The sequence below is a fragment of the Cygnus atratus genome, chromosome 14, assembly GCF_013377495.2.
Source record: "Cygnus atratus isolate AKBS03 ecotype Queensland, Australia chromosome 14, CAtr_DNAZoo_HiC_assembly, whole genome shotgun sequence".
Taxonomy (NCBI): domain Eukaryota; kingdom Metazoa; phylum Chordata; class Aves; order Anseriformes; family Anatidae; genus Cygnus; species Cygnus atratus.
Window position 1 is genome coordinate 14,151,716 of NC_066375.1, and position 22,225 is coordinate 14,173,940.

At 40.6% G+C, this 22,225-nt stretch overlaps 1 protein-coding gene across 1 annotated transcript in view; it reads right to left on the bottom strand.

The window, feature by feature from the left end:
• Positions 1 to 572: 572 nt before the first annotated feature.
• RANBP17 (RAN binding protein 17) overlaps positions 573 to 22,225 on the bottom strand; it is a 166,916-nt gene continuing 145,263 nt past the window's right edge. Inside the window, exons 26-28 of the mRNA XM_050713578.1 lie at positions 7,776 to 7,874; positions 3,881 to 4,008; positions 573 to 883 (exon numbers count right to left, since the gene is read on the bottom strand). Of these exons, the coding sequence (XP_050569535.1) occupies positions 787 to 883; positions 3,881 to 4,008; positions 7,776 to 7,874 (324 nt within the window). The 3' untranslated portion in view covers positions 573 to 786. The remainder of the gene's footprint in view (positions 884 to 3,880; positions 4,009 to 7,775; positions 7,875 to 22,225) is intronic.

Here is a 22,225-nt window from a genome sequence, read left to right on the forward strand (position 1 = left end):
GTAACTATCTGCTTGCTTTTTTGTAGCGGTGGATGAATTAAATCCCTTTTAAACAGTGTCATAACATTTTGCATTTTTTCCCCCTCTCCATTTCCAAGGACCTGGAAAATTTGTACTTGTAAAACTCAAACAACTATCAGTATTTCATTACTGGTTGCTCCATCAACCATTACATTGCACATTTTTTATCATGTGTAACATGCTTAATTTCCTTGTCATATTCATAGCCTAAAATGATCATTTTTACTCTTCTTCCACTTTGTTATCCATGTTGTCATAAACCTCCTGTGTTAAAAAGAAATGTATAACATTTTGTAGAAAAATAGCAATTTTATTATTTCAAAAAGATGTCATATAAAATTTGCACTGGTTTTCAACTCATTTTCCAACAAGTATGAGCTCAGTCAGAATGAGCTCAGGGTTCTTTTATCGGTAAGAGATGTTATTTAATACTATATGCAGAACTGAGAATCATTAACTAATGCAAGTTCAGAAGGAATGCATATTTATTTTGTTCTTTGGTTAAGTACTGTTTCTACACCATTTTGTAAAGATAAAAGAACAAGATAATAAATTTTGGTAAGAAAGGCTGAAAATGTTCAAGCTAAGGCTGATTTTACATTGTTTACACTATCACAAATCCTTATGTTTATGCCAGAGATATAAAAAGGCAGAAGTTATCTTAAAAAAATAGTTTTCATAGGGGACAAAATCTAACAATATAACAGAGTCTCAAAACTTTCAAAGTAGTTTTATTAGCCAGTGCTCTGGTTTCCTAAGTCGATGTCAACTCATCATGTCCAAACTGCCGTGATCTGAGGCCCCTTCGCTGCGCAGAGCTTCAACCATGTCTCTTCGAAAGACTGACATATTCTGAGTGAACCTGGGAAAAAGACAACCCAAACATTTCGTTAAATGAGACCTGACACTGAGGTATTGGTTTCAATAATTGGTAAAAAGAATAACTAAAATCTAAATTAAACTGAAAAAAGAACAATGGAAAATGCAGAAACAAAATCACTAGGTACCCTCAAAAACCAGTTATATAAAATAATAATGAACTTACTGGCATATACGGAAAGCGTTATAAACTCATTTCAGAAGTCAGCTGGGAAACAAACGTATTGAGAAACCTCTTCCTCTCAGGTGACTCAGAACACGTCCCCTCTTCTCTCCCAGCCTCCAGCACAGGGCTCTCTGGGACGTGTCCAGACAGTGATCAAGTCCAGGCTATCTCAGACCTACCTTCCCCCCTCAGAGTCTGAGTACAACCAGTCTCTGTGAAATGTGGTACCATCACCTATCTGGCACAGAATGATTCACAAAAGTATTTCCCAATAGTTCTCTACTGGCATGTGTTGGATGGGAAATCTGTCCAGTGGCATCAGACATGAGACAAGGAGAATTCTGACTCAGCTTTTATGACGGCCCAAATCTGATCTACTTCCCTGGGCTATCTTTACCTGAAATGAAGCATTTGATTGCCATTTATCACATACCGTGTACATATTTTAAAAATAAAAAAATATTTAAAATGCCAGAAAAGTATATTGCACCCTGCATTTAGGATCTTCAGGTGTTCTTTTGTTTGTTGCCTCAGTGCTCTTTGCTTTGATTGTGTTAGATGTTGCTGGCTCATTATAGCGAAGCTAATAAAGTTTCCCAAAGAACAGCTCCTTAGGGCTCCTTCCTGTGAAGGGCTGTGCGGACAGGTGCTTGCAGAACTGATGGGATCTCAGGAAAGCTCTCTTTGCAGGACTGGGGTAATAACCCTTCCCTTCCTGCTTGCCTCCACTGTACTGTACTTCATGGGTATGTGTAGCAGCATTATGGTAAACGGGGGCTCACTGTGTGTGGAAATACAGGATGCAATTATGAGTTCATTCTTTATTCTATTCATAATTTTTTACTTTTGAGTTTATTTCCTTACTAATGGAAATTGATTTCTGCTCAAATTTAAACAATCACGGTTAAAAGAAGCCTCCTGTTCCCCAGCAGAACTCTGAAAAGGATTACAAATCACGGGCTGAAAACAGAAAAGCCATCGTATTAACTCATGCTGCTTGTTGGGGAAGTGATGGCTTGAAAGTCTTCCTAAGTTAGACAGGCGGATGCTACTGAGACAGACGAGCTGCTCGTTCGACCAAATTATCCCTAACCCCCTCACACCTGCACCCGTCCCTCCCTGCCTGCACTTCCACAAAAGCTCCCTGAGAGCTTCCGCGCCACTGCCTGAGAACACTCCAAAGAGCTTAGAGATGAAAATCTGTATTAAATCTACGTATATTCCAATCTAAGGTTTGCCAAATGTAGTATCTGCTAGCAGCCTCTGTTCGTTCCCTGAACAAGGGGAGCACAGGGGAGAGCTGGATCCCCAGCGCTGTCCAACACCCCCAGGTGCCTGCCTGGAGGTGACAACAGGGGACCTCAGCCTCCTGCCCATCATACTCCTTCCCTCAGCCTCGACTAGAACATCCAGTGATCCCCCTTCTGTCCTTAACGTCTGTTGTTCTGGGAATACGGCAGCTCAGAGAAACTGCACATCAAAGTCTGCTTTTCTCAGAAAACAATGTTATCTTAAGGAGTTCTTGCCTTCAATAAATATAAATAGTTATTCAACTAAGAAACTACCTAGTTCTAAAAGCAAGTTTTACTCAGTTTCTCTTTTTTTTCTTTTCTTTTTTTTTTTCCTTTTTAATCCAGAAGGACTTTTCAGTCAAATGAATCCCCCTGGAATTTACAGCTGCGAGGTCAGACCATGTCCTACAGCCCACCACTATCAGCTTGGATTTAATTTGTTCTAACATGCATTCTTCTCCTTCCTTGTGGTTTCTGTCTTTTTGCCATTTTTTCTTCTGGTCCATAATACACAAGAAGTCACACACAAAGTCTGCCAAATTTATTGTTGACAAGGATGCGATCTGTACTTTTCTGGGTTCACTTCCAAATCCCTCTGTCTCTGACTATCATCCACAGTCAAGCCTTAAAGAACTTATTTTAATACAGGAATTCAACAGGAAAATGAAACAAAATAAAGATGACCATAACTAAGGCAAAACTACACAAGAATTAAAAAAAATCGACAATTTTTACAACAAAAAAATAGAAAAGAAGTCATAGGAAAAGTGTCACCAAAAGGTTTTTGTCTTCATTTCTCTTCAAGACATTTTCCAGTTTGTTTCAGGCTTTCCAGGAAGCCCCACAGTCTGGGCTTTGATTGCCTCTCTCTACTTTCAAGGTTTGTTTTGGTTTTATAATGCACATGGAATATGAGAGAAGAGCTAGCTGGTAACAAAAAGCTAGCATGCACATTAAATGCTGACAGACTCACTGCTTCTTTTATGAAGCTTCCATTCTGTTTTTCAAATGAGGGCAAAATCGGGGGAATTTGTGATTCATATTAAAAAAAATCCTTGCCATGTTTATCTACAATGTGTAAGTGTCCCCTTCTTATTCTGTCATTTCACAAACAGCTGTTTAACCCCAGCACCAGCAAGAAAAGGCTATGTCAGGACAGCGGAACCACTGAAGACTGAAGCAAATGTTTTGTCAGAGGGGTTTAGGGTTGGAGAAGGGGAGCTCTGAGGCTTACCTGCTGAAATGAGGCAGTTTTGCCCAAGTGGAAAAAGCAGCAGCTGCAGCCTGGCAAAATGTGACTTTGGGATTAAATCCAGAAATACATTTCGGACCAAGAATATACATAATTATCGAATGTTCAGACTCTGTTAAGTCTAGGGATGAGTCCTTTGATGGGGTACGATCCTTCTTTCAAAAGGAGATGCAATTCACGGCTATCTGGAATACTTCCTTATATTGTAACTTTTTCCAGTTTCCATTTGTCTTTTTATATTTTTCAGCGGCTTATATGTTATGAACTTACCTGTCTCTGTTCTTTACCAAAAGGTTTTGCTCGACTCCTTCCATGAGGTTCCTGAAGCACTGGTCAAGGACTTCTCGTTTGCTGTCAGGCTGGCTGTTTATCAAGGTTGCCTTTAGCTCACTGAAGTACTACGATAACAAAACAGAAAACATTAGAAATGTGATTTGAAAATTTGAAATTGGAGTTACTCACCTACACCTGGAGCATTCTGGAACAAATGGTTCACATGTTGCCCTCTGTGAGAGGAGCCTGGCAAATAGCAAGAATTGGGTTTCAGATGCTGTCTTCCTGAACTGCACCAGCTTCAATCCTCTGTCATGACTAAAGTTCAGTGATGGGCCACATCAACAGTGGCTGTGGGTCCAACACATACAGGTTCCAACACATAAAGCCACCTAAGAGAGGTGACATACATGTTCTCTGACTACTTTTTAAGGCTTTTTTAGAATGGTGCAAATTTGTGCACCTCACTGTGGGATCTAATCCACTTTAGCACTATGATGAGACAATCATCTTTGCTTCTTTAGAAGCTAGGTCATCTGTATCATTTTCTATATTACTATTCCCATTATATTCTGGCAGATCTACAGACTAGTTAAAATAGAACTTTTTACCACCTTAGGACAAATTTTGGTTTAGTCTAGAGATATGGAATAGGAGGGGACCTCCAGGGTTATCAGCTACCCTACTACTATAGCCAAGGAAGTCATATAATCCTGTTTATTTTTTTTATTATATTGGCTATGTCACTCAAAGTTTTATGGCCTTGGGCATAAGCACATCCATGGTATGAACACTGATACAGACATTTATTCAGAGGAGAAGGAACCATTCTGATGAACCTGTGCCCAAGTATCTGGCAGAGATTCAGAGCAGTCTGATACTGCAGTCGAGAAGGATATTGCTGGTACTCTACCCTGTTTTACAGTACCTCTTCCATGCCTAATCATTCAAGAGGCGGAAGGAACTGGATCTTTGTAAAACATGTTAAACAACTCTCAAGTTAAACCAAGTTTCCCATCAAAAATGCAGCTTTCCTGTACACATGAAAAAACATGGGATAACAAAAGACAAGGTAGTAAAACTGTAACACTAACTCCAAGCCCCTGACAACTCAACAGGATTACAGAAGTACAAATCCCTTTAATGTCTGCTTGGCAAATTACCTGCCCTCAATCCAGTTCCTTTCAAACCAGAAACATCCCGTGTTACACATCTCTGTCGGCCACTACAGCAGCACTGCAAGTGAAGGCAGTAGCAGATCAAATAGCTGGGTCCCAAACTACTTAGGAACTCAAATTTTAAAATCACACGGGAGCTGGTGTAAAAGATGAAATATCTGCCTGCAACAAACACGTTCCCCGAAGCCTTGTCTCAAGGTGACAAACACAGAGTTCAATTTAGAGAAGGCCACAACCCTGAGATCTTCTCTGGTGCCCACAAGTCGTTTTTAGAACAGAGGTGTTCCAAGAACGCCTTCAGTCAGCCCCACAACATTGCCAGCACCCTCAGCTAACAGCAAGGAATTACACCTTTGCCTAACATCAGTGATTGCAGCCTCCCCTGTAGGACCCTCCCATGGCCTCACTGCTCCAACACTACGGAGCTGCTCCGAGCACTGGGGTTTCTAGGGCTTCTCTGCAATAACATCACTTTTGCCCATACACTCAAATGCCTGTGGTTGTCTTCTCTGGCTGAGGGACAACAGCAAGGAGATGACACAGTTGCTACGTTATCAAGATATAAAGGGCTCTCCCTGCCAATTCCTTCCCACTAGGATTTAAATTAAACTTGCTGCTGCACTTCAGTATGGGAATGATGTCAGGAGCCACCAGCAACCATCCCATTTCATACTAAGCTGATGCTGTCTCAAAAGATTTAGCGTTGTTTTAGGGTGGACTCTAAGCAAAATTCCCATTTTGGCATAACTAAGCCTGTTGGGACAAGCATGAATGAATCCCAATTTTTTTGAGTCCCTAAGTAAACCTGCTTCCTTCCCTTTGAGATGAATTATTGCAAAGAAGATATCATTAAAACAAAAGTAGAAGAGAACAAGCAGTAAAACGTGGTTAATGTGTGCTTGCTATCTCAGGAACTGTAGAGACAGAGACCCTACCTGAAATAAAGGAATCTATTTTCAATAAATAAACCAGCAGTGTACTGAAATGAGCCAAGGAAAGACGACTTTTACAGCCATATATAAGTACATTACCTCCTCTTTTCTGAACACAAAATAATATGCTTGATGCAAAATGGGCAATACAAATATTGTAAATTATATTTCCCGTTCTCCACCCTTCCAAAAGAAATGCAAGACTTGTTCATAAGTAAAGGTGCTTGTACATATCCATGTCTGCTAAGCAAAACACATAATCATTAGAACTAGTCTAATTTCAGTAAGAAGAATATTCCGCCAGTCACAGATTTATTTCTTATGATTTACAGCTCCATGGTTTTATCTTCAAGTGAAATATTTAATTTCTTCTTATACTGAAGCAGCTAACATCAAAAACCACATAATTAATATGTAGTCAGGCTAATACTTAAACACTATAAATCAGAAGCATTATATAAACAAAAGTGTCGTCTTGAACAAGATTGGGAATGCACAAAACTACTTATTTCCCACTTTTATAATGATGCAGTGACTCAGAGCAGATAGAAAATGATTAGTTTTCCTTCCAAAGTAGGAAATATTGCTTCCATCTGTAAAGTATAATATTGTGATGTCATAAAGTTTTCCTAAACACTGAATTTGCCCTTATTCCCTCTCAATCATTTTAAAAGAACTGCTCTCTCTTATAGAGCTTGGATTTAAATCACAATAACACACCAAGAAGATGAATGACAGTGCTATTGGATATGGCTAAAATTGGATCCTTCAGCACAGGTGAATGATGAGACAGCGCTTCTCTTCTTGATATATTTTCTTCTTCTATTAGTTTCCTTCCATAGCTGGGATTTCAGTTTGAATTTTAATGTATGCGGTTGCTGCTAATCTTAGTGTCTTATTTTTTTCCAGCACCCTCTTATTGTATAGACAATTCATTCTCCAAAGCAGTAATACACTGAGGCTTGTGACTGCCCAAGAGATAAAGCAATTCAGAATAAAGTTAGAGCTAGCTCTGAACTATGGAGAATACAACAGGTCAATATCTTCAGAAACAATGCCTTGCTATACAAAAAATGCACACATTTAGATCAACTCGCATTCATTTACTCAGATGGTTTCCATTTCAGACAATATTGTCTCTATTAAGTCACAAGGGAAACATGATGGGTATATCCAAATTCATAGTTTCAGATTTTATTGAAAGGGCAAATTGCAGAGTATTTCCTGGTTTACAGAATCTGCCACAGATGAACATAATCCAAATTGCAATCAATGCTGGTACTTAAGTGTAAGAGCTCAGATAATACCCTCAAAGCTAGTTGTTCCTGTGAAACCTTTCAGAAAAAGAAATTGGTTAACTCTTTTTCTAGGAAGCTATTTTTCTGATGTGATTTCCACAGCATTCTTGTTTCAAATTTCTATCTAAAAGCCAGATGAGCTTGCCTATTATTTTTGCTTAATTCTGAAACAGCAAAGATGTAAAATCTATTAAAAATGTTTGCTATATTTGCATGATATAAGGTTGGGTGTAAAAGTTGGGGTGACGTTTGAGAGGATTTTCTCATCCTAATTAAGCCACTCAGCTTCTGTGAACAAATCTGTAAAATACCTATACAGTAGATGAACTGATTTCTACTCTCTTGTTACTAGTGCAAGCTGGGTCCCAAGGAAAGAGATGGGGAATGTGAAAGGGCAATGGGCAACTTTGTTTTACATGAAATAATGACTTCAACTACTTGGGCACATGAAGAGCAAACCTGGTAGAATTCCTTAAATACTCACTTTCTCGTTGAGAAGTATAAGTCCGAGCAGTGGTCTTGACACAGACCATTGGTTTCTGCAGTCTTCAAAAATGATGGTGTTCATTAGGATTGACATCATCTGAAAGAAAATTCAGTTTACGTGAATATGGATACTGTTGCTACACCGTGTAACTTGGTGAGATGGAAAAATAAATGAAACCTTTACTAACTGTGGTGAAATTTCATAGATAAGCAATGGTATCACAGAAATCATTCCTCCAAACACTTATTTCCATAACCGAAACTACCAAGTGAAGAAACTTACAGAAAACAAATGTCAAAGCTCAGCTCCGAAGTTGTAGTTAGAGCAGTCAAAACGAACAGGAATTAAGACTTAGAGTTGTGTTAATTCAAGGTACAGACTTGGACTTTACTACAGGGATCTGCTGCTTTATCACATGACTTCTGGGACAGTAATACATACGTGACCAGTAATCTGTAGTAGTCGCACTTTAATTTCTAGGTGCTATTAAAGATTCTGTTTTTATCACGTCCATCTTCCTTCTTGTTCAATACTGCAAGGTATTTAAAGGGAATCCCTGTTGTGATGAAGGCAATCCTTATTACAGCAAGGAGTCTATAATCTCTACGCCACTTCCACAGAAGTTACAAATCCAGCCTGTGATTTTGGACGTTTCTGTGACTTAATTTGGACATACTTCTGTGACTTAATTTATGGAGCTCTGCAGTTGGGATAAAGCCACTTGATCAACTTTATAAAGCACGGCGACCTATCAACTCGTACATTTAAGTTCTTTTGGCACACAAGCAGAAGACAAATAATTGGTTTGCTTGTCAGCTGGCTGTAACCAGAGCCCTCAGCTACTACCACACGGGGTATTCTCCCTCGGAGGCCTCTGCTGGTATTGCTCTGCATCTTTACTGCCAGTGTGCATAGCTAGGAAGGGTAGGAATTATTTTAGGGATTTGCACAACTTTTGTAAAAATAAATTACAAAGTTACTATAGAATCCATTTAAAGATAAAATCCTCAAAGACATCCTGGAGATACGTTAGTCCGAAATGCCAAGGGCCATAACATATACAAACCTAAAAACATTACTCAGAGATTAAACAGAGTGAAAATTTGTAAAATGTCACCAGTAAATAGTTTGACTCACATTTATAAAATATCTACACCCTAAAACCAAACAGAGAGGAAGTAGAAAATCATTAAATCCTTTCTTCTAGGCCAATGAGTAGCTATGAGCAGGGTCTCCAGAGAGCTGCCACACTGCAAACTAGCCTGTAATAACTGACCAAGGCTAAGTCAAACAGCATGTTTCACTAAATGAAAAAGATGAATCCTAGCACTACAAATCACCTGCAACAGAGATATCCACAAATTATTTGAGCTTTCAAGTTAGGAACATACAGTCTGGCGTGGGAAAGGCTGATTTTTCTCCTGACTCCACAGTCTATAGATCAGGCAAAATATTTTCCATTACTCATAGAACAAAACCAGCTCTTTGCAACTAATGCAAACAATTCAAATGTCTCCATGCAGGCATCAATAGGTGCTTACCATCCAGACATGAACAATAGTTACAACTCCTTATAATTCATTCACCTCCAGATTTTCCTCTGTGGCACCAGAGCCAGCTGTTAGGACAGAAGCGTTTTTTAAGTATTGAAACAAAATCCCCCAGGCTGTAATTCAGTCAGAGCACCAAGACTGACGTATCCGTGTTTCTTATAAAAATGCATGTACAAAGACTTTCAGTATGATGCTTAATCTAAAAAGGGCATGTTCAGTGAACAAGTTCACAAGTGACCCAGAGGGAAAAGTGCCATTTCTTCAAACTCCAGCATCACCAAACAACTTAGATGTCTTTTGGGTCTCTACCCCAGAATTGCTATGAAATTTCAAATGAACTGCAAAGTGAATATCCTGGGAAAGTTTTTGGCCTATGTAAGGAAGAGAGACCACTGTGCACCCAGATTCACCAAGGAAACATTTGTCTCTGTACATAAGCAGAAAAGACACCATGGAAATAAGCATGGAATGGGATGAATGTTACAACGTGTAAGAACAAAGCCAGCACATAGCAATATGCATAATGGTAACTACCAAAGGTGTGCCTTAGTACTGGCCAACCAGGAGAACAGCAAAAACTTCCCTCCCAGCTCCAAGCTTTTCCTCTGACACAATCCCACCGTGGAACATTTTTAGTTTCACTTCTCAGGATTAGTGAGAGAACCCTTTCAGAAATCAGTAGCAGTGTAGGGAGCTCCGCAGCATTCCAGTCAGCTAGGCCTCGTGCCTGGGCACACGGATGGCTGGTCCCATGGGGGTCAACCTGCCGCCTCAACCAGCCACAGTCACCACACTGCCACTGCTCATGTGCTCCACACCAAGTTATCTCCGTTTAAAGGAACTTCTGAGACAAGTGGTACCGCCTCACTAACACGAACAAGGCCGTAGCACCTGCCCATTAGCTCTCCAGGGCAGATTAATGCCCTTCTTGAAGTGATGTAAGTTTACTACTTTCGGAGGTGGACAATTTGCAGTTCCATCATATCGCCTCTGCAGATGTCTTCTAGCAAGGGTAAAACAAATCCATTAGGTGTACAGGTCAGCATGAGGAGATGCAAGCATAAAATTGAGGCAATCCAATCTATCATATCCAGACCTCTGTCCGAGGCTGTCAGGAGGGCATTACAGCACAACCCAATCAGCAATTACTGTGCCTAATTCCTCCAAGACGAAGGGCACCAAAATCCAGGTAACAGCCTTAAACTTCCTTTTCCTGTTTTCCACGTTTCTCCATCACAACTATTGCTGGTGCTTTGTTTTACTGCATAGGTTTGGTTTCCTGTGCTATTTCTGCATGAGCCCACAGCAAGCTGTTTACATTCCAGATCCTTCATTTTACAGTACTGCTGACACATGCCAAAAGAGATTGTGCCCGTGAACAAGCAGTAGATCGCCCCTGCTGTAAAAAACTTAAGTCTAAGTGACGCAGCCCGCACAAATTCATCTGCAAGACAACAGAGCTAGTCTAGATGAGGCTTGCGGTACCTTATAAAGAAACTTTGCCTCAGCAGACAGCACATTTATTGATGATGTACCAGACTAACTCTCTCTCAGGTAGAAGTACCAGGCTTTCACTGAATTTCACTAATTGTCCCACCCCTAGCTCTCTACCTTTTTCACATAACAGAGAACAGCCTCTTCCTGTGTTGACAAGTGACATCCTCAGTGTCCTCCTTCAGACCTCACATAATCATTATTTGGCTCTGTTCCTGCTATCTTGAGTCATCAGGAGAAACACGTCAACCCACGCAGGAAAATTTCTAGATATTTGACACACAGCTCTATCTATATGTCCATTTTTGTTGTTCCTCTGTGTTGTTTGGATTACAAAAACTGAAACTCTTGGGCCTTCTGAAGGAGCCTCTGAAATAATGTGCCTCCCTCTTTGTATTTTATTTGCTGACGCACGTTTACATGTATTTGCATTTATGATGCAAACCACACAGAAATAATAACCACAATGTTATGAAGATGAAAGCTTGCCCAATAACACGAAAACAAGGAGGTGAAGGCAGTTCCCAGGCCAGCAGCACTGCCCAGAGCTGCCCTGCTCGGTCCCAGGCCAGCAGCCAGACCAGTTACGTGAGCAAGTGCCCAGCAGTGACAGTGCTGCTTGCATTCTTATTTCAGTTCTTTTGAGAACTGCTGAGCATTTTTCGGACGTTAGTCAGCTTCAAAGTGGGCCAGTGAGATACATCGGTGTTACCACTGCATTTTACAGAAGCGCGGGCTGATTGGAGATCACAAAGCAGTTCGATGGCAAAACCAAGCAAGAGCTCAGTTTATCAGCCCTAGGTAGGGTATTATCCTAGGCAGAAAATACCCTACTGGCTGAAACTGAAAGGAAAATGACTTTTCAGATCCTGCCCCAGCAGGTGCGGGGCAGGCTCAATGCTGCATGCTGACTCCAGCAGAAAACAAGCTCTCAAGGTGGGGAAAGAGGCACTAAAAAGGCAGGGAGTGTGGGAGCAGATAGTCTATTTTCTACTTAGTTCAAATTGGCAACCTTGCCTCTGTTCTCTTATCTTAAACATAAGGCATCACTTTATCTGGTTCAATAATGTTTCTCCTGACACATTTGTTCCATACAAAAGAAACTATTGACAGAAGAGGCAAGAGTAAAGAACCGTTCTTCCAATAAATTAATTCTTCAGAGCTTCTTTTCCTTCAGAGCCTCTTTCTTTCTTGAGTGGTGGAGGAAAATGTTGCTCAAGACACTGCTTATTCTGAAAACTTTTTCTAAAGAACCTGGAAAAGAAACTGCCTTTCCATTAAAAAGTTTTTTTTTTTTTTTTTTTTGCTGCTTCATGTTATCAATAGTGTGGAACTTGCATCATAGCAGGTCCCATAACTCATTTCTCTCCCCCATATGTCAGGATGAATATTTTATTCTGCTGCAGCTAATCACATTTTTAATATAAAGAACATTATGTTAACACCAGAGAAAGCAGCATGTAATCCTTGACAAAAGATTTAGAACGGTCTAAAAACATACACAGCTTTTAACCAGACCCTTGGCTGCTAGGAACATGTTTTTTCCACTCAGATCTGAAGAAGATTCAGGTTTTCGTTGTTTAGCATACAAAACTTGGTAGGACTATGTCTCTAGCTTCAGGCAGTCTGCTCTTAGTTTAGGAGCTGTGACTATTAATTTAAATGTCCTTTAGAGTTCTCAGTTCTTTCAACATCAATTCTTTCTATATCAATAAACGGATCGTCATTTACTAATAATATTAGGAAGATTTAAATGCTCCAAGATTATTAAATACCTTAAATTTTAATCTGTTGTTTTAAAATATTTATTTTACTAGAAAACCTAACTTTCAGACTGATATTTTTGATGTTCAGCCTTTGTTCAAGCTAAAATTTCCAGTGGAAATAAGAAAACTAAACCTTGTATTTATTATGAAAGTAAGAACCAGTCCATTATTTCTGAACTAAAAAACTTTTAAATTGTCAGAAATAGCAAGTTGGCTGGAATTTCAAATATGTAGGAGTTTAAGAACCACGTGCCTTGTTATCCTTACTTTGTGAAATGACATTAGATCAACAAAGATCTTTAAGTAAGTTGCTTACATGTAGCAGAAGCGACAAGGGCCGTCATGGGCATACGCGCGTGCTACTGTCAGGACCACTGGCCTGCCACAGGATGTGGCCCCAGCATCGTGCTTTCTGGACACCCCACAACTAACTTTCTCCTGTTCTGTGGCTATTTTTTTTTTTCAAGTATAGGAAGAGGGGAGGACTTATGGAAAGAGAGAGAGAGGAAAGAGGGCAGCAGACAGAAAATCCAGACAAACCATGAACCCAGGCTGGTGCAACCACTGTACTCCTTGCAACAGTTTTTGTACTCTGAGCCTTTTAGGCTACCCTCAGACCAAGCTTTTCTTTCAGCTTATATATGCAAGATTCCCCCAGATTTCTATTCACAGAATATGGTATTCTACCCTATTTATACATACTTTCTATATATGTATGTATAACTAAAACATTAATAACTAAAATTTCACGATTCAACAACAGAAGCTTCAAGAAATATTAAGTCTAAGAATAAGATTGTGCAGGACCCAATCTTATATCTCAATTTGGAATAGTTCAATTGGTTCTGGACTTTTTTTTTTTTTTTTTTTTTTTAAAACGGCAAAAGGTAGGGTATAAATGGTTGAAAAAATCAGGGCAGGACATTTGTGTGACACACTGCATCCCAAAAACTAGTATATATGTGCAGCTGGTGGACTGAAATACAATGTAAGTGTCTGTATCTTTCACAGGCTATTCGTACCAGTTAGATGTTATGTTGTGCTGGGAGGGTCTTTTTTTTTTTTTTTTTTTTTAAAACCAACATTCAGAAGGGATGCCAGAAGGGATGGAAAAAATGGTAATAGATGTGAAAAAAGGAACGGTTACAGAGCATGGAGCTTGTCATTTCCCTGAGTATGTCTTCAGAACTGGCCAAAGGGTTGCAAGTATGGGAGTGCTCACTTGAAGTAGGTCCAAATCATGAGCCAGAAGAAATAATCATACAATAAGATTGTACTAACTTATGTCAAACCTGACTTTGTATCTGAAAAAGAAACATAAGCACATACTCAGAAAGAAACATTTAGGATGATAGCTTAAGGCTAATGACAAGCACCTGCAATGCGCCCAATAAATTTGCTATACCAGAGCCACTGCAAGCAGCTTTCTATTTCTTCACTGCTAAAATGAAACTGGCACAATAACGTAGACCAATAGAGCAACGTAGACTTTTCAAAACTAAGGCTTACTTTCAGCATTTCCTACCTTTAGTCGGTAGTGACGTGCCTTTCAAGCAGTCGACAGGATGACAAAGCAGCTGCCTGCGCTACGCTAGGATGTAACCACCGCAGAGCTGGAGCATGGGCAGCAGCTGCATCCTGCACACAAGCTGGTCACGGTGAAACACTTGGTCCTATACTCCCTGGTTTTCAAACAGAAATTTTAAACCCTTCCCTCTAATTTGAGGACATATTGTAACATGACAGACCGTGTTCTTTTCCAGTTGCATCTGTTTATGTGAAGATCTACGATACTGGGGCCGTTCTCACCTATCAGAAGCAGGTCCCTGTATCCTAAGGGAGACCCTGCTGCTGGGTGAGCTGGCATCCATCGGGGTGAAAAAGAGATGCCAGCTGACTGTTACAGCCTCACTGACAGTAAAGCAGTGAGTCTCGTGTGACAGAGCAGATTTGCCTAGCCCAGGGGTGGCTACATCACGCACTGGAAGCAGAACAGTTAACTGCGGCAACGCAGAAGACGCCTGATGAATGAAATACCTCCTCTTTCTGCAGGGAGGAGGGGATACGTTTCATTAATTATTACCTTCCAGGGTATGCTGACTTGCTTCTGTCTGTGCTGAATTTCATGTAAACCCTCTGTTGAATGTCACATACTCATATGCTGCCTGAAGTGCTAGATTTTGTATTTGGATATCTGGTGCAGCTGACAGATGTTTACAAACTCATGTATCTGCACAGCTTCTTTCTGCCTATCCATCTGTGCTCCCTGATAGACAGAAAATTATTCTACCTCAGGCTGGAATAACTTATGATTGTAGCATCAACTCTTATTCTGCATTCTTAGGTGGCAGTATTCATAGATTTTCAGTTACAGATACTGTAGTGGTCATTCTAAATTAACCTGAGCTGTTTATTTAAGATTCAGCTATTTCTGAACAAGTGGCCATGAATATGCAGCACTGCAGCTGTTTTTAGAGACAACAGAACTGTGATTAATTAGGGCTTTTGGAACGTACACCTTGTCAACTTTGCAATTTAAACTTCAGGTTGGTTTGGTGTAATGGCTGAGCTCTTTAAAATCCTTGTAAAAAAATAATACACATTCATCTCTCTGCTTTTATCAATAAAGAGGAAGCTAGGTCCAGATCTTTGTGAAACAGTCTCATCTCAGATCACCCTTAGCGTCCCTTTCCAGCCCTCACGGTAAGAGCCTTCTTGTTCAGCCAGTACTCATCTGAGAGGTGACACAGGAAGAAGTCCGTGTCCACTACCAGCACCTCTGAACAAATGACTCATTACAGATTATTTAATCCTCTTGGGAGGAGAGAACAGCAGTTTCACCTACACCAATGCCTTCCAGCAAGTCTCTCTCTTCAGGAATGCAAATGGTCCTACATCTTCTAGTCTTCCTCTCAACTACTAGTAGGGCTTACAGTGTGTACATTAGTTAAATTCCTCAAACATGAGCTGCTGTCACCCTTCAGTCCTGTACGATTGAGCTTCTGAACAATTCACTGGTGGGTTCCTTTACACTGAGTGCTGATGGTGCACAAAAGCAGCAGGGGATTTTTCATGTTGCAGCAGCATTTCAGCATAGGAATTGGGATCTTTACCTGCAGGATGATGATGTTTCTGAAATCTCTATTACAGGAAGGCCTACCAAAAAGCCAGTCAGCTGGGGAGGGAAGATAAGATCAGAAAATGCTAGTACTGGAAAAACAGAATTATTAGTCTAAGACCAATTTGAAGCTAATCTCAAACTTAACTACAGAAACATTCTGGATCTGTAAAAAGCTGCATATGGAAGAAAAGGCAGAGCACGAGATCATCTCCAAATCCTTCTTCCAAGGAACTTGAAGGTATCTCGCACTGGGCATGCGTTAATCCCTGCATCTGAGCATGCTGATGCCATGTGGAAGCGTGCCCAGCGCAGCCCTTGGGGACACAAACCCCACGCACCGAGGAGCAGCCGTTAACCCGCGATGAAGCTCGCACTCACCTGCAAGCCAAGTCCCGCTGGGCATCTCTCATGTAATCCACCTGGCCTTGCAGCAGCGCCACGGCGTGCACATCTTTTACAAGAGCCCTGATGTTGCTTGCCACAAGGCAGCTGGGATTTGCAGGCAGATCAAGTGTGGGCTCAAACTGTGTGGACGTCTGCCAGCAGCAGACCTGGAGGCGTCCCCCACACAGCGACAGTAACCAGTAGTACAGAGAAAATTAGAACCAGGGTAATTATTTTACCCATATTTACCTTAGTTTAGCACAGATACGGATATAATCAGCAGGGACAGGGAGGCAGCCTGGCCTTTTAAACCACACCATGAAGGCAATCGGGGTTTAAGAAACCCACAAGCGTGGCTCTAACCATTATTCAAGGACCCTCCATAAAGCAACGTGACCTGCTCAATTTGAGCAGCCTAATTGCACAGAACTTAAAAAGGCTAATCACAGTATTAATTACCGATTGCCTAACACACTTCAAGCCTCTTCTGTTTTCAAATTGTTCATAAACTGATCCTAATTTCTACTGTGGAACAATTAAAAGTGTTTTCGTTATCCTGGTGAACTGAACTGTAACCAAAGCTGTTGCGAATAAACATAAAAGACAGATGATAAAGATGGTAATAAGCATATTGCTACTGTGTCTTGAATAGTCACCAACACTTCTTAGTGAATATCATCTTTCACAACAACAACAAAGGATAAGAGCACAAGGCTATTTCATGCAGTCATCAAAACAAAATGCACTGAATATTATATTTCATACTAAATACATTACCCTGGCAGTTTGACACTCAACATTTCAATAGATATTGCGTCTCTCTCAACATTCTCCCTGAATTTCTGCAGATGGACTTTTAAGTATCAATGGAAGATTACTTTACTTGTCAGACTAAAAAGATTTTAAAGGATGGCTGCACACACTTCATTTTTAATTTTTTTTTTAAAGGGAAATGAATCATGAATCGAGAAACACAGTTATACTGAAAGGTCAGATACTGTGTTGTGCAGGAGTCCTTTGTGTGTATCGCTCCTGCAATAGCTAGCTGCCTCTTGTCCCTCGTGTGCCCAGCAAAGCATCGCAAAGACCTGCTGAAGTAACACTACGCTAACCTAAACTATACCGAGCTAAGCTAACAGTATTCCCAAATTGCATCAAACTGTTGTGATTTTTTATTTTTATTTTTTAAAACTATGCCTGTTCCTGGAGATACATAAATACAAAATAATCTCAATTTTCAGTGAAAAGAGCCACAAACAAGTAAACACAGGGACAAAACCCAAAAGATTTCAGGTTTCATGATCTCAGAGGACTTCCTGAAAACCCAAGTATCTCTGAGGATCACAAAAACCAAAACAGAACAAAACAAACCAATAAACCCCCACAAACCAAAGACAGCAACCATTTATTAGCCTGGAAAAAACATGGATTTTGAGGTACAATCCCAGAGTCCTGAGAACTGGGTTAAAGGGTTACAACAAGGTTAAACAGAACAGGTATTTAGTGTACGCCAGCCAACTAGAAAGTTTTCTGCAACGAAACAGCCCCCATCACCTGCCGCCTACCTTTTCATCTGCTCAAAACAAACACCAACGAGGTCGAAACGCCTCATCGAGCACCGGATCTCTATGCGAGCATCATCTCATTCGCTATAAGCTTTGGTGGGCTGCTGCTATCGTATCCAGCAGCAATTAAACATCTTTGTAAGCCACTGCTATTCTAGAATTTTAAATTTGATTTTTTTTTAAATGGGGGAAGGGGAGGGTGTTTGTTCACCGAGAGTGAGTTTCATTACTCACATTGCAAATCTGCCAGTAGCAGACCATGGAATGGATTGTTACCTTTCCCTATCCATTTTGTAAAGATATTGCTTTCTTCCAGACTGCAAGCATCACTTCTAACTGGATTTTGAATTATAATGTGAACTTTACAAAATTATTGGTGCTATTCATATCGCTAGTTAGATTCTATGGAATGGCAATATTTTTTGCCCTTCCCCTAACCAGCACCTCTTAGTGTTTTATATAAAACCACCACGGCCAGCAGAAATCGAACATTTCCAAGTAATGTAAAGTATTACATTGCACTGAGTAAACAAGGAATAAAACATTTTTATACTTCTCCTTAAACTTATTTGCTTTTTGAAAATATTTATGCAGCGCAGAAGGCATGAGGTTATTGAGAAATACAGCCAGTTCCTCTTCTTTAATTGAAACATTTATGTTTTTTGTTCTGCTAACAAAAAGCAATGAACAGTAATAATGTGAGATAAATATACAAGAAACTTATAGATATGATTGTAAAACAACATCATCCTAATGTTTTCATTTAATTACCCTGAAATGTATTCTATTTAATATTCATTACTCAAAAGCCAATTTAAAAGAGAAAGAGGTGAAGGGACTTATTCAGAAAGACGGACTGTCATTCACTGCAATAGTTATCTAATATACAGAAGTTAATAAAGCAGATTAATCTACAAGTCCCTTTAAGCCATCACTGAGTTTAGAACAACTGCCTCTTTGACCCTTAACCCTCCCGCTGTGCACCAGTAGCAGGTGCCAGCTGCACTAAAATGATGGCTGACGCATTTTAACGCAAGGTCTTTTCTTACTTTGCTTCTGACCAGCAGCTGACCCTGTAGGAACGATTGTTTCATGTGCTGGCCTAAAGGCTACATAAACCAGTAACTGATAAACAAAAGCATACATACACCAGCTGCCTAGCCCGAGGGTGCACATCCAACACTGACACCTCTAGCAGTTTGTGCTGCAAGCCGAATTGCAGCTTTTTGTTTCCATGCATGAATTCTGTACAATACTTGTTACTTCGTGGCCCTAAACTTCACTCCATCCCCAAAACTGTTTGTGTAAACTATAGCACAGCTTGAATGATTAAGAGGAGATGCCCAATTTGATTTAGCACCATTATTAAGAGCGTGAAATCTTCAGATACATCACTAATGATGATGCATTTTAACATTAAAAGTCTTAAAATCAAATTACTCGATTCACATGACAACGAATCACAACAGGGCTTTAAACAAAGCAGGATCAGAAAAGACACTAAGCTCATTAATATTGTTTGATTTCTTAATTGACAGCACTCATGTAGTGAAAGCTATACGTTTAGCAATATTCTGGAGACTGAGGCCGCTGCCGCCCTTACACGTGTGCAGTGAGAAGCACGTACAAGAAGAGTAACCTATTTTTCATGAAGATAAGATGACTTTGACATAGTTATTTTGCTGATACAAATTACACAACCACAAAAACAATCACAGTAATGATTAAATGCAGTTATGTACATGGGAGACTACTAGTGCAAATGTTAACATATTTAAATGGGTTCCCTTCATTAAAAAAATTATATATGATATTAAACCATCAATCAAATCGAAACACTAGAGTCTCAACGTATTGTCACTGGTTAAAATAAATGACTTTGAGACTGAATTTTGGCTCACTCAATATGGTGCCTTTTCTGTTGCTTAGCCACCCAAGTCTCTGCTGGCTTGGGCTACAGCTGGTATATCTCCATCCCTTTCAATTAATAAAGAAAGTTATGATAGTATTGGATAATATTTCTAAATTGTGCTAAGAGGTTGAAAACAGATGTCCCAGGGAAAATCCCTTTCACTGCCGTATCAAACCTTTCAAGCCTGCAAAAGCTGAGCACTCTGGTCCTGATAAGCAGAGCCTTTTAACACATTTAATTTTAAGCAAAGGAACAGTTGTACCCGCGGGTTTGATCTGCTCTTAAAACTAAGCATATGCTCAAACATGTGGCTTAAGGTGCTCAGGCACTCAGCGCCTTGCACAACTGCCCTCTGTCAATGCAATGCAGATTTCTTTCTGTGATGTGCTCATATGCAAGTGCTTCTGCACGTTTCTCTGCATAGGGCCAGGAAGCATGCATTATGAACACATCTCCTCTGGATGTTTTTATTTCAATTACTGTGCATAGCTCTACACTAGCTGTACATGGCACCAAGGTTTATCTGAAATACAAAACCCTAACCGATTTTACTGCATAAGAGGGAAAAAAAGGAAGGTGGCACTTTACAATATGTTTTTATTTTACTAGTAATGTTGATTTTTCATTGCAACTGGCATCTTTACTTTCTGTTTTACATTGGCTATGCAGTGCTGCCGGGCTGCTTCATTTAGTGCACCTTTGTCACTTGCTGAAGTTGGAAGTCATGAGTGCTCAGCTCCAGTGAGCAGCCTGCATTAAGCTGCTGCACATCCTCCTCTTCCTGCACTACTGCCTGCCCCATCCTTGCCACTTTTCCTCTTTTGCAGCTCTCCTCACCTACAGCCCCCAGAAGGGCTCAGCGCAGGCACAGCCCCGCACCAACAGCCCTAAAATAACTGCTCAGCACAACCACCCCCAGCTGTGGGCCCACCTGGGCTGGGAATATCACTGGTCAGATCTAATCCAAATGTTTGTACAGCATTTGAATTTACTGAAGAAAAAAGTCCATGGGCTTGGCTTATCCAGTACTTCTCCATAGCAAAACTAGGAGTCTGATGTGTACAACTCTACAAGATGAGCATTAGTGGAAGATAAAGGCAGTGTTTTAAACCCCCAAATTACGCTTTCATTCATACAGTGGAGCAAACACTTGCTTGAACTGTTTTAGATGACATCAGAAAGTCGCTCCTGAAATAACAGGAGATGACAGTGGGAGCCTTTTAAAATTATTTATGAAAGTGCTTATAACACAACCCAATGCAACAGCAATAGCTGACTGTAATACATTTAATACTGCTTTCTACCCATATATCTCAAATTACTTTACACACGTTAATTCAGTTTAGTTGTAAGACATCATCACAAAGCAGTTGTTCGCAGATTAAGCTTGGACTAAACAGCTCGCCCTAGGGAGCAAAACAGAAAGCAGGGCCACAGTCAGCAACCCCTGTTGGCTTTGGAAGGACACTGCTACTTACACCTAAACCTTTAAAGTTGTTTCACTTCTGTGCTTCCTATTACTCCTGTCTTTGTGCAGTCACACCTACTCTTTCAAAAAAAAAAAAAATCACAGAGCTGCCACGGGATGTACCTAAGCAAACAAAATATCAATTAATAGGGTTTAATTATACAACTGCACTACTCTAGGAGCTAAGAAAGACGCAAGCATCAGCCACGGATATACACCTATTTACTGAGCCGTATCCCGACGCCGAATTGCCTCGTTTACCAATGAGCGAAGGCTTGGCTGTAACCTACAGGCAGAACGGCTGCAGCACCGCTGGGAACCAACAGGTTCCCCCGTGCCCCGCAGGGCCTCCAGCAGCACGGCCCCACACGCCCTCGCACAGGGGCTTGGGGCAGGGGCAGTGTGGAGCCCCCAGCCCGCAGGATGTGAAGCGTCCTGGGGAAAGGCCCCAGTGGCCGCTCACAGGCAAGCTCGGAGGTTGCTGCTGCTTGCAAGGAGCAAAGCTGGCGGGGCTGAGCCGTGCTGCAGCTCCTCAGCTACCGGGATGACCTGAGGAGCGCAATTCCTGGAGCACCCTTGGAAATTTTCATCATTCAACTACTTTTACAGATCCAAGGTGGAAAAACCCCATGTTCTAACTAGTAAATAATTGCAGTTATCATTGCATCAGTTTAGTCTAAAGAGCTGACAAACCCCTCTAAACTCTAAGCACAATTAGTCATTAGGGTCTAGTTTTTCAGCACTGTTAAGCAATTTGTAACCCATTGCTTTTAATAGGGTTATGCATTACTTAACCGACACAGATGTCTTGAAAACTGAAACCATTGGTTATGAAGCAGCAACCTTGTTCATTAGCTTCCATGATAGTCAAATCATCTATAAAACCAGTGTTTAATGGCCAGCCGATGAATAATCAATGTCTCACTTTTCATCTGAGTGTGAAAATGAGAATAATCTAATACATCGTCCCTCTGGTAGAACGCAAGGCCTTGGGTTCCGTTTCTATTCAGGGCTGATTTATAACCCAATGGAAACCTGATGTAAACATATGATCAATGAGTCCCATCATTGCTGATAATAACCCCCAACCGGCCCACTCCCTCATCTCAAAAGCCATCCCTTTAGGCTATTAGTTTCGTCCAGCTAATCCTCTCTACTATTTCTGCCTGCTGCTTTTACCTTGG